The sequence below is a fragment of the Danio rerio genome, chromosome 25 (genome assembly GCF_049306965.1).
Source record: "Danio rerio strain Tuebingen ecotype United States chromosome 25, GRCz12tu, whole genome shotgun sequence".
Classification (NCBI taxonomy): Eukaryota; Metazoa; Chordata; class Actinopteri; order Cypriniformes; family Danionidae; genus Danio; species Danio rerio.
The window spans coordinates 9,581,208-9,593,732 of record NC_133200.1 but is presented as its reverse complement, the minus strand read 5'-3'; the positions used below and the strand labels follow the sequence as shown (position 1 = coordinate 9,593,732).

General features: G+C 37.1%; 1 protein-coding gene across 4 annotated transcripts in view; it reads left to right on the top strand.

Annotated features, from left to right (window-relative positions):
* furinb (furin (paired basic amino acid cleaving enzyme) b) overlaps positions 1 to 12,525 on the top strand; it is a 161,985-nt gene that overhangs the window by 121,956 nt on the left and 27,504 nt on the right. For 3 of the 4 annotated variants that reach the window (XM_073942171.1, XM_073942172.1, NM_001045109.2), the window contains 1 exon segment: positions 8,442 to 8,654. In XM_073942171.1, coding sequence (XP_073798272.1) covers positions 8,442 to 8,654 — 213 coding nt within the window. 4 annotated transcript variants of the gene reach the window in all.

The window sequence follows — 12,525 nt, the reverse complement described above, 5'->3', positions numbered from 1 at the left end:
TCTTAGATCAGCTAAATGTGTCACAGCAGCCGTCAGCTTCCATCAGCACCTCCAGCAGAGGAACCGGCCCGGACGGGGGGAGCTGTTGAAGATGTCATCGCCTGTTTAAACACATTTATGGAGAGAGAATTGAGGAGGGAGTGCACTTTGACAAACACTCCATTACAGAGAATAGCAGATTTGGGGAGACTTCTGTGAGCTTGGCGGGAGATGAGCTTTTGTTTTCTGTTTTCCTTTTTGATATGTTAATTCTTTCTCGCGTGCCACACATACTTTTATCCCTTGCGAGTTTATACCTTGATAGAGTTTCAGTATACACGCATCGCACTATGAATATGAAAATCAGTTTGTTTGTTAACTTTTGATTTGAAAATTAGGCTGCCTTTTTTCTTTCACCCGGCCTTTTTTAGCTTTTTTTGCGACGTTTTCTAAGACAAAAATTAACTAAGTTTGCTAATATCTTTAAAAAGATTGGGGAAATTTTCAAATGTTTTCGAAAGAAGTTTTTTTAATGAGGCTGCATTTATTTGTTTAATTCAAGTATCATTGATAAATGGTCTCTAAATAAAAGTATTTTTTTTAACAATTATTTGATTTATTTACACAAATATAAATGAGAATTGAACTTTTTTTTTTTACATGTTTGACACTCAAAAGCCTTTAACACAACACCTTTTGCAAGATAATTGTGGTGAGTATTTTGAGGTCGAAAAAACTTGAAAATTTAGATGTCCTTACTTAAAAATGGCAGTTTTTAGATATATATAAGATTTCAATTTATTTTGAAAGCCTATTAAATATGCCTGGACAATATTGGAAAAATATGCAATATTTTCTTTTCTGCAATATATATTGAGATATAAGTACAATTTCACCAGAGGACTTGAATATCTCTAACTGGACAGATTTTTTTTTAATCGATTGGGATGGTTCTTTTGGGCAGTGCATCTGCATAAATTATAATAAGCAATCTACAAGCATATATAAATGCAATAAGTAAACATACTAATGAAATAAACATAGTTTTTTGTTTTCCGAGGTGTCTAATGCTGCGTTCACACCACACGCGGATAAAGCCTCAATCATGATTTACAAGTCAAAGGAAAGACATAAATAGACATCCTGCGGCACGATTTGCACAAATGACATGATTGATACGAATAAAGCAGCGCGAGTTAAATGTTTTAACTGTTGACGCTCAAATCGCACGGATCACTCAAGTTGGAAAATCTGAAATTCAGCAGACATTCGTGCCACGTTAAACAATCAGAAGCTTGCTCTTTTAGGGGCATGATTATGACCGAGTGCCTGTTGTGGGAAATCCCCTTGCCGACACTGGACAACAGTTCATCAAACTAGGCTGGCCTTCCATCTTCCAGTAACAGTTTCTGGAGGAGTTGATGAACTCACAGACCTTGGTGCACCTCTGAAAGCCTCTAGTGGACTCAGACACGGTGCCGAATGAATATTCACTGTTTTTCAGCCTTTCTAAAGCACATTAACACAGCTATGCTCTTAATAAAATCCATACCAACCATTTAGCAATGAAACTAGAGTCACCGGGCAGACAGAAGCCCCGCCCATGACGTGAATCCGCGTCTATTGTGAAGTGAATTAGACGCGCAAGAGAAGCAAGTTAACTTAAAATATTCACGCATCTAATATTCGGTATTCAGGTGTACAGTAATTTAATAACCAATTGTAAAATAATACTATAAATAGTTTGTTTTATAAATAGTTCAATCAAATGAATAGTTATTAATGATAAAATCTGTACGATTTCTTAGGCCTGAAAGCTTTTCAAATTCTCATACAATCTGCAACTGATAGACACTGGACAACATAGTTGAGGATCCACGTGCAGTTTATTAAGAATTGTCAGGCAGGCAATGTTTAACAGGTACAAACAGGAGCATAAGGGTAATCCAGAAGCATAGTCGAGGTCACAGGCAAATTGGTCGGTACAGGTGGCAAACATCTTAAACAAGGGAACAAGGCATACCTGTAGGTCAAACACAGAAAGGCTAAACCAGGAGAATGCTTCATAATGTTATAGGTGAACAACAATACTCAGCAATGTGTGTGAGAATGTGAGCAGTATATATAGTCTGTGTAATCAGTCTTTAATGAGCTTCCAGCTGTGTGTGTGCAATCATCTGTAATCCAGAACAGGTGTGTGTGAGGTGGATAACGGGAGTTGTAGCTTATATCAATAGCAGACTTTTAGTTCTGTTGATAATGAATGTTCTCCAGCAATATATAATGGTTAGACTGTCACTGGTGAATGTGACAGTCACAGGCCTCAAAACCCCATGCAATACACCAAATATAGGATGTTGGCTGAAAGAAATGGTTACAAACATGACAATGGAAAAGATAACCTATATATTAAGAGACAAATACAAGTTTTTGAGGGAGTTTGGAGACTGTTTAAAGGCTTCCTAAAATATGGAGGAGTTAAATATGTGTTGATTGATGAAGAAGAAGAGAGATCATATTGATTGTTTTTATTGTTGTTTTTACTTCTGTATTATTTGAGTGTAAAGTTAAAATGCTATAAAAATATTTTGTTTTTAAAATCCATGCAAATGATAACTCATAATCCAAACTCATCCTTGCATATCCTGCAGTGTGACTACTGGGAATGATCACATTTCGATATCCATGCTGAAACATAACATTGTACAGTCCTACCAATAGCACATTCTGGCCTGTTTTGATGTAAAAGCTCTTCCTGGTCTAAACACGCCAGAATGCATTATTAGGCTTTCAGAAAGACACATTTTTCGAGAGGCCAGACTTTTAAAAGGCTGTTTATGTACAGTTGTGGATATAAACAAACCTGTAAACTTCAGCGGGTATGTCATCACGCACCATTTGTGCCAGAGATATGAATGATGCCTCAAATCATGCAGCTTATTGAGGAGAGGCTATTACTGAGCGATATTACTTTTCTGAGCAACCAGACTTGCAATTTTTGCCTGGGGATGATAAAATAAGTTTTTTTTTTTTTTTTTAACTCAGTTGAAAGAGAGCCAAATAGAAAATCTATTCATGTCGACACCTCTTGTTTGTTTATTTCAATACTCTTTTATCAACCTTGTTTTATCAAGTGTTTTAAACCATATGCTCACAATTCTTCTGCTTATAAGCAATCCCAGCATTATGGATGAGACATTTGCCGTAAAATCCCAAAGCATAAATTAACATAGAAATATATGTTCAGATTTGTTTATATTTTCCAAAACAACTAACCACAGAGTTGTGTGGTCAGAAAAATGTCAATCTGTAAACATTTTTTTAGATTTGAAATGAGGAAAATAAGCATGCATTAGCGAGTTTGCTTTATACTTTGTAGAAATTTTGTGAATTAAACTGCACAACCCAAAAGAAACAATACTTATGAAAAGGATAAGAGTTGGTTCTCTATAGCAGGGGGGGTTAGGGGTGTGGTTCTATGTAGATTGCTAGGTGACTATCAACGTTTTCTCAAAGGATGACAAGCTGACAAAACATTGCTGTAACTCTGGTACAAGTTTTATTTGTGAAGAAAATTGAAAAACCACTGCAGTGTTTGGGTGTTCTGTGTTTGTCTGAAGTAAATAGTCTTCCAAAATGTGTGTATTACATGGAAAGTATTAAGCCGCTTGGTCAGTTCTTGTCAAGTGAAAAAACGATGTTTTCAAATTGGTACACCTGATGGCACGAGCGCTTATGCATGTCCCTCCTAATATGTGTGCACAAGCGCCGCGCCTCCATTGGAAAAAACAAACTTACACGCAGAATAAACATGATATTTGAATGGCCCCTTAGGTCGCCATCTATTGCGATCTCCAGCAGATGATCTTCTTCGTTCACAGACATGCTGGATTCAGCATGACAAATGGGTTGCGGATCCATTCCTTGGCAGTTCCTGGGTCCTTCACTGGGCCTTTTCCCCTACGCAAAGAAACTTTCAATAGACGTCTGTTTCTTACTCATTTTGTTGCTTGTAGGTTACATTTTGACGCTCAAGTTAACAAGATATAGTCAGGAGAAAATAAATAAAAGATTTTTTTAGCTAAAAGATCAATCAGACTCAGATAATAAATAAAACAGAAAAAAATTATGATTTTTTTGTGCGGTCCGGTACCAACCGATCCACGGATTGATACCTGGACTGTATTTTATTTTAAATTGTTACGTTTTTAAGGAAAAAGCTTTGTTATGGATGTGACACCTCTCCGTTATGGATGTGACAGATGTGAAATTTAGTAAATGAAATATAACTGTTTGTAAACAATGACAGAGACATTTTTGAGTATTTATTCAGTGATATAAAATACAAACCTACTCAAGAAACCTTAAAAAGTGTTCACTATTGTGGTGAAAACTTAATTTTTACTTGGCAAAGTTGACATTTGTATGGAATTGCTTTTATATGTATCATCATGACAGCATCAATGTAAATTCAACAAAGTGTGTTGACATTCTGACAGCCTTTTAGGAAGCTTGCGTTGTCTTCAGAGTAATTTAGCAAAATATCCGTAATGGAATTAAATCCAGACCACCTGCTTTTGCCTCATGCTGAACAAATGATGAGATTTGTCACAGCCAGAAAGAGAGCATGTCGTGTTTTACAGGCGAAGGATCTAACCTTTTTAGGACGAATACCTGTCGCGATATCCGCTTCTGTTTCATCCTGAACGTGTCCTTGGTAATCACAGACAAGCTTTTATCAGAGAGCTACAAAAAGATTTAATCTTTCGGCTCGTCTGCGTGAATAATGGCACTTTTGCTGCAGCCGCAGGAGGAGTTTGACTGCTGTTAATTTGGTGGGATTTAAAACTGATTTCTCCCTCTAGTAATTTACTCAAATTACGCCCCACATAAACATCTGCCTCAGCGGTGCGACTCTTGCTTCTTGTATCTCCGCACGTCAGTTGTTTTAATCCCCAATTTTGCCTTTTCTACTATCGCGCCTCTAAATATATTTTTGAAGCAGATTGCAGCATCACAAACAAACAAACCATTTATGGCCACAATAATCCAGAGTCAGTCAGCTGTGAATATTACCCATATGGACCGGAGAAGATGGAACAGAGACTTTAATCAAATTCTGCCGGCTTGCTTGACTGGAAAGGAGACTAATATATGAGAAAAGAAGAGTGGCGCTTTGTCAGCTGTCCAGCCGATATTGCGAAGGCATTAAATACAGCAGATTTCATGGGTCACAGTATTGGTTTTAAATTAATCATGACAGCCCTAATTGGCTTGTTCAATTGGATTTTTGTGGGCTATTGTAATAGAGACGAGGCTTGCGCACAGACATTAATAGGCACTGCGCAGATGTTTGATTCATAAATACGTTTGTCTCACATAGCCAGACATTTGATTTGCATAAAGACTCTCAGCATCCTATTTGAGCCAAGAATCGCCTACTTATATGTTGTAAAGATCTGATGCCGCAGATCTCACAAGTCCTGTGATTACTTCTAACTCAGAATGTTTCAATCAGCCCGGTAAGTTGTAAACAAGTAGTAAAAACCTGCGCATCGCGCATTAAAAGGCCGGCCATTTATAGTGGAACTAGTGATTTTTAATTAGCAATTATACGAACAGACTGTAGGATGTAACTATGAATACATTTAGATAGACCATTATTCAACAAGAACACAGTAATCTGATTAAAAGTGACATTGAAGACATTTATAATGTTATTTTGGAAGGCATAGTTTTTCCAACATTTCACAATATTAAGGTTATAGTTTATCAATGCAATAATTGGATTCTTGATGAGCATACACAAACGCAGCAAATCTTAAAGGTGCTGTATAAACGTTTTTGGCTTTTCTAAAGCATATAAATACCATAATATGTTTGCAGATATTTAAGAAAAATGCCAAGTGAAGATTCTTGTTTATCTGAAAAACAATGCTGAGATATTCTGCTTTGGAAATGTGCGCTACATTCCAGAACGTCTGTCTTTGTTTTGGTCCCTTTAAACCCGCCCAATGCCAGTTTAGCCAATTATGTTTTAGCACTCCAGATTGCCTTTGTGGAAAACAGCATATATTTTAATCATTCAGTCAGAAAGGCTCGCAAGGTATGCGTCCGTGACTGAAATGCGACCTCTGGTGGACAGTAGCAGACTCCGCAATAAGACGCAGATTCGGAGTTCCACATGAGTTGGTTATTACTGTTTTTTCAGTCGCTTTGGTGCATTTCTCACTACACTATTTACATTTGCACAACAGTTATTGCATTTCTCAAAACAATTAGTCATTTGGGCACATCCTAGTAGCAGTTTCTCATTCTTTTCAACAAATTGTGAATGCTTTTGGACAAGCATCAATTGCTTTCATACAACTCTCTGCTATTTATAACATTATAATTTGCTTTTGTCATGTCAGTCAAAATGAACTAAACTTGTAAATGCTGAATAGTCATTCCATATAAAACTAATAATCCTCATTTCATTACTTGAGTCATTACATACAAAATGGTGAACTAGCTGTCAAAATCTGTCAAACAAATTTTATAAAACAAATTTAAATCGTTATTTTCCTGAAAATGTCTTTAAAATTAAACAATTTAATGGATGATTTACAGACCTGTGTATGTTATAGGCTCAGTTCCAATATGTACTGCAGTATTGTGTACAGTTGTGCACAGCTCTACCTAAAGGGAGTTTAAGTTTGTTGTAAATAAGGGTGTGTTTATTCTTTTGCACAATGCCGTGAGTAAATTAGGATTGCAAAGAGCAAATGCAGTAAAAATGTGAAACATACATATTTAGTGTTTTGTACTCAGATAACTCACTCAATGCAGTGATGTCTCACTTTACTGTAGTTTTCAGTTGGCTGTGCAAATAGTATATAGTTCTATCTCGAGCATTTTCAGGAAGTGTCACCAAAATCTGACTTTTTTTGCATTGAAAAAATGTAGAGTAAACTGTCATAATGAAAACATTACTAAGCCATTCGACTATCTTGTTCATAAACAATGGTGTCAGGACTTTTCATTTTGACGATACTGACAGTTTGATTGACATGAATACTTGCTTTTGAGGAATGAACTATCCATTTTGAGCACGTGACGCGCTTTTGCAGGTTATCAGCTAGGTTTTGCAGTTTGCACTAATTGTTTTGAGAAATGCATTACTGTTGTGCAAATGTAAATAGTGTAGTGAGAAATGCACCAAAGCGACTGAGAAAAACTGTAATTAGAATATATTATGAACGTAAACATTAGGTGAGCAGGTTAGATTGTAACCCAGTGTCCTAACAACACGCTACGTGATGAGATTTGCAGTGATAAGCAATTTGACAGAAATTTAAATACAGCCATTCAGAAGCACAGAATGTGTGCACTCACTGCACTCCAACTAAAATGGTAAGGTTTATAATCTAAATAATACATAATACATTGCTTTAACATTATTAAATGCACATGCTGAATCCCTGATGTGTGTTGGCTTGACCTCAGTCACAGTTCTAAAGTTCAATTTTAAATGGTTTATTATTATTTTCAATAATAATTATCTGATGTGAACTATCTGCTGCTGCTTTCAGTAGTATGGTTATAAATGACATGTAAAATGGCATTCAAACTCACATTATTAGCATTTAAGACTGAATAAAGCACATGAGGTGTATCTGTGGTGATCATTATCATGGTTTTCTGTTGTTCATCTGCAACAAATAGAAGCCATTTCTATGATATATCAACTCAAGGTGTTGGTTAGAACAAAAACTCCTTTTAATGTGGAAAATATTCCTTCTATTGTGTGCCGTTGCTTTTATTTAGGTCACGGTTTAAATCAGCATTTAGGCTACAGACAGGCACACTGCTGTTGGTGTTGTCAATCTGGCGACCTGTGCTTTTGTGTGTTTTTAACTAGGCGTGAAATGCCTAGTCCAACCACTGGGTGTCAAACTGACATACTGCACCTTTAACATTTTCGCCTCATGTGTCATGTCCACTGACCAATGGCTGAATATCTGAATCATAAGGCACGCAAGATGGGAAACGCTCAGGGATTTTTACGTCATTTCAATGGTTGAATTCTATGCAAAGTATTGCCATGAGATGCGTGTTGTTCTGTTTAGCGGTCCATCTGGAAACAAAGCTGTGGTGATTACAACTTTGACAATGACCACTCATCAGGATTAACAAAACACTGGATTTGCAAAAGAGTGTGAAGTTCACAGATTAGACTCTTCACCACTCAAGACATTGTTACATGGATTATTTCTGTGTCACTTGCTGGTCTACTTTTGAGTTAGTTTTTAATAGCAGTAAGTTTTTATAAACAGAGTTGGCAACCCTGGCTTGTCATTAGCCAAGAAAAGCTACAATGAGACCGTCTGCTGTCAATCTACAAAAGACTACTAACTCTACTATTAATGAAGCATACATTAGCCGTAGTAAATGACCAGTAATGTGCTCATGTGTTCTAGGGTCGATCTGGGCTTGGATCCATCTTCGTTTGGGCATCGGGTAATGGAGGGCGAGAGCGGGACAGCTGCAACTGTGACGGATACACCAACAGCATCTACACGCTCTCCATCAGCAGCACCACACAGTACGGCAGCGTGCCATGGTACAGCGAGGCCTGTTCCTCCACTCTCGCCACCACCTACAGCAGCGGAAACCTTAACGAGAAACAGATCGTATGTATTTCACACACATTTAGATGTGCATTTATGTAGACATATGATCATGACTCATGCAGTTTCATGAAGCAACATAAACTTTAATGACCCTACAAGTTTCTTAGCATGTCATTCCTTAAAATAGAGTAATTCACATTTCAGCATTTGCAACTTGAAGCAGGGGTGTCCAAAGTCGATCCTGGAGGACCGGTGTCCTGCTGACTTTAGCTCCAAAACACCTGCCTGGAGATCTTCTAGTATACCTAGTGAGAGCTTGATTAGCTGGTTCAGGTGTGTTTGATTAGGGTTGGAACTAAACTCTCCATGACACCGGCCCTCCAGGATGGAGTGTGGACACCCCTGCCTTTTAGGGACAGTTCACCCAAAAATGAACGTTTACACACTAACCTCAAGCGTTTCCATTCCTTTATGTGTTTCTTTTTTCTGTTGAACACAAAAGAAGACATATTGAAATGAACTGATGTTTGTATTTATTAAATTACATTAATTATAAATTACAATTAAATGTGTAATTATCGACTTCCATTCATTTCATTTATTAATTTTCTTTTTGGCTTAGTCCCTTTATTATTGACTACCAAGCTAGGAAAAACTAATACTATGGATACCTATTTCTGTTTTAGAATATTGCTTTAAAATTGCTTAATAAAAACTCTACGATGCACAAACCCTTTGAGATTGTACATAGTCGGCGCAATAGCCTAGTGGTTAGCATGCCGACATATAGTGCAGTAGCACGTCAGGGCGTCCCGAGTTCGAATCCCAGCTCAAAGACATTTCCCAATTCTACCCCTCCCTCTCTCTCTCTCTCACTTTGCTTCCTGTCTCATTACTGTCCTATCTAATTAAAAGGCCAAACATAAATCTCAAAAAGAAATTGTGCATAAAAACTTATTTGCACAACTGTGTGGGATAAAATTTTTTATCTGATAAGATAAAATGTGCATAAACTACGATGGAACCACGTTTACTTAGTAAATTCCAGTGCGGGCATCAAAAAAAAAACATGTGATTTTAACAGATTTTGTGATAATAGAGCCCGATGGCATGACAATAATGGACAAACCAGTGGAGCGACCACTAGGGGCGTCGAAGGGGATAAGGGGCTGAACCCCAAATAAGTAAAATACCCGCTCTTTCAAAAGGGGATCTACTCTAATCTTAATAATAGGATTATGAATGGTTTAATAATAAATAAAGGGTTTTGAGTAGCAGTATTTTAACAATAAATTGCGAAGCTTTGTGACTTGTAACAACAAAAAGGAAAAAACATTGATAAATAACCAGCTTCTCATTTACTAGTCTGTTATAAGTTGTATCATACCCCTTGAGCCTCCTATCTCCTCCCGATTTGCAATTTCTGAAAATGTAGTTTTCTGCATGTCTTCAAATGTGAAAATATGATTTATTTTATAGTGTGAGTTGTTATCCAATGTGATACAAAGCTACAAACATGTTCATTTGGACAGAGTGATTAACTAAGGTGTAGTGTTGTCAAGATACTGGAATTTATAAATTCAATACCTTGGAAAATATTTCTATTCAATAGGCTACTCTTTTTGATGTATGTAATAAAAATTGTATCAATATATAAATAGTACAAAAAATAAGCATCTTAATGCTAGAAATATGTTTACTTAAATTTTTAGAGTGAGATTTTTTTTTCAGTTTTCCTCAAAATAGGTTGATGTGGTCAGTGTAGCACTTTAAACTACATGTAGGTTTTATTAAGGATTAGCCATGTGAACAAAGGCACAATTTTCACATTTTTCGAGTGCCTTGAACTGATTTTTGTTGTTTGTTGTTTTTGTTTTGGTCGTTTTTAAATCCCTCAGCCAAAGTCCATCATCAAATTGGTTCAGTGTTATTACCTCCAGAACTGTCTTGAGCATCTGCACTCAAAAGAGCATCTTACTCCTCCAAAAGCCACTGTGTGTTCTGCGCTTTTCCACTTTGATTTCTGAGGCACAAATAATTCATTATATAGGAATCAAGGCCCAAGGTGGCTTCTCCTAACCAGCAAATTCCACTTTTTCTTTTTGATATTTGGTGCCAGTTTATCAGCCAGTTATGATTTTGTTCTCTTTGAGTTATTAAATGGAAACAGTGCTGTCGGGGCCATTCGCATATCACGTCTAAAAGCAAGTGGAAAGCCCAAGGCATATTGCTTTCTTCACCAATTGCAGCAGATTTGCGCTCTTGTGGCATCTGTTATTGCTAGGCAACTATCAACCATTCTCTCAGAGGATGACAAACTGACAAACCATCACTGCAGCTCTCATTAAAGTTTTATTTATGTAGAAAATTAAAAAGCAATGCAGTGTTTGGGTGCACTGTGTTTGTCTCAGGTAATTAGAAGTAGGAAGCTGATTGGTTAGTTCTTGTCACAGATGTTTTTAGCTAGGTGCACCTAAAAAAAAACATACACATAAACATTGCTTCCTATTTGCATTGGATAGATACACATACACATTGCTTCCTATTTGCATTGGATAGATAAACTTGTGCATACAAAAGACGCGATATGTGAGCAGCTCATTATTCGTAATTGATTTATGAAATTTTCCAGTCTAATTTGCTAATCTTTGGATGGAAACAGAGCTACTGGTTACCAGTTACTGCTTTCTTCAAAGTATCTTCTTTAGTGTTCAATAGAAGAAACAAACAATTTTGAAGGGTGATAATGAAAGAATGAATTTTTTGGGTGAACTATCCCTTTAAAGTTCGTATGAACTGGAAGCTGTGACTTTTTGTTGTTGTTTATATTGTAATGCAGTTTCTAGAGGAATGGAATAGTAAATGAGAAACCGTGGGCGTGGCTTGTTTTTTCTACTGCAAGCTGATTGGATGTAGTAGACATTTCATTCAGAAATATTGGGAAATAGGTTTTAGAAGAGATATTATAACCTAACAGGCACGTCCTCCTCACCATTTCTGTGTGTTGTCAAAACTAACAGTTGAAGGGGTGTGGTTAATTATGTTAGCCCCGCCCAATACCTCAGACAGATGTAATCTGAGAATTAAATTGAAAACAAACAGGAAGTGCATTTTCAGATTTCAGTTTTAGCAAAGAGCTCAGAATCACCAAGAGGCGACACTCAGAGTTCCACTGCAACAGCAGCACCCAGCAACAGTCCCAGATTCCACCCTTTTGAAGTGAAAGCGATCGGCTGTCCATTTAATCCCAGGTTGCAAAGAATTCTGGCCCAGATTTGGCTTAAAGCTGGGGCAGCAGGTATTCATCCGGCACTGGCAGACAGCATGTGGACCAAAAATGGCCCAGGCTTATCCGAGATGGCACCGACTTTAAGGCGGCACACAGGACCTATGTCATATTACAAATTTGCTATTTGGCCCAGATGTTAAAAACTTATATGTGGGCCACGTAAATTTGACCTATCCTGACGCACTTCTAAAATACAATTAAATTATTTATAAAGTAAAGAAAAAAATTCTACCAATCAGGTCGATTCGAGAAAAAGCACGCCCATATTCGCAAAAAGTGAAATGCTTCATGGGTTTATCAATTTCATTGCAGTCGTGACACACGAACATATCTGGCCCAGTTCAGGCCCAGTTATGGGTTATCAACTTGGCTGAGACTTGGCCCAGAAATAATCCATGTTTGGTCCTTGTATGGAAGCCAGACGATGGCAAGCAGCTGCTTTGTTTTTTATTTATTTATTTAAAAAGTGCATTAAAGCTGAGACACAACCTGAAAGACAACAATACAACACTTACTATCACAATCATCAGCACTTTTAATAGTTTATTTACAGACTTATAACATGCTGTAGTTCTATTGGAATTTTTATTCCAATATGGCTGCTGCGCCATCTAGTGGCTGTTTCCCAAATCGCACTAGAGT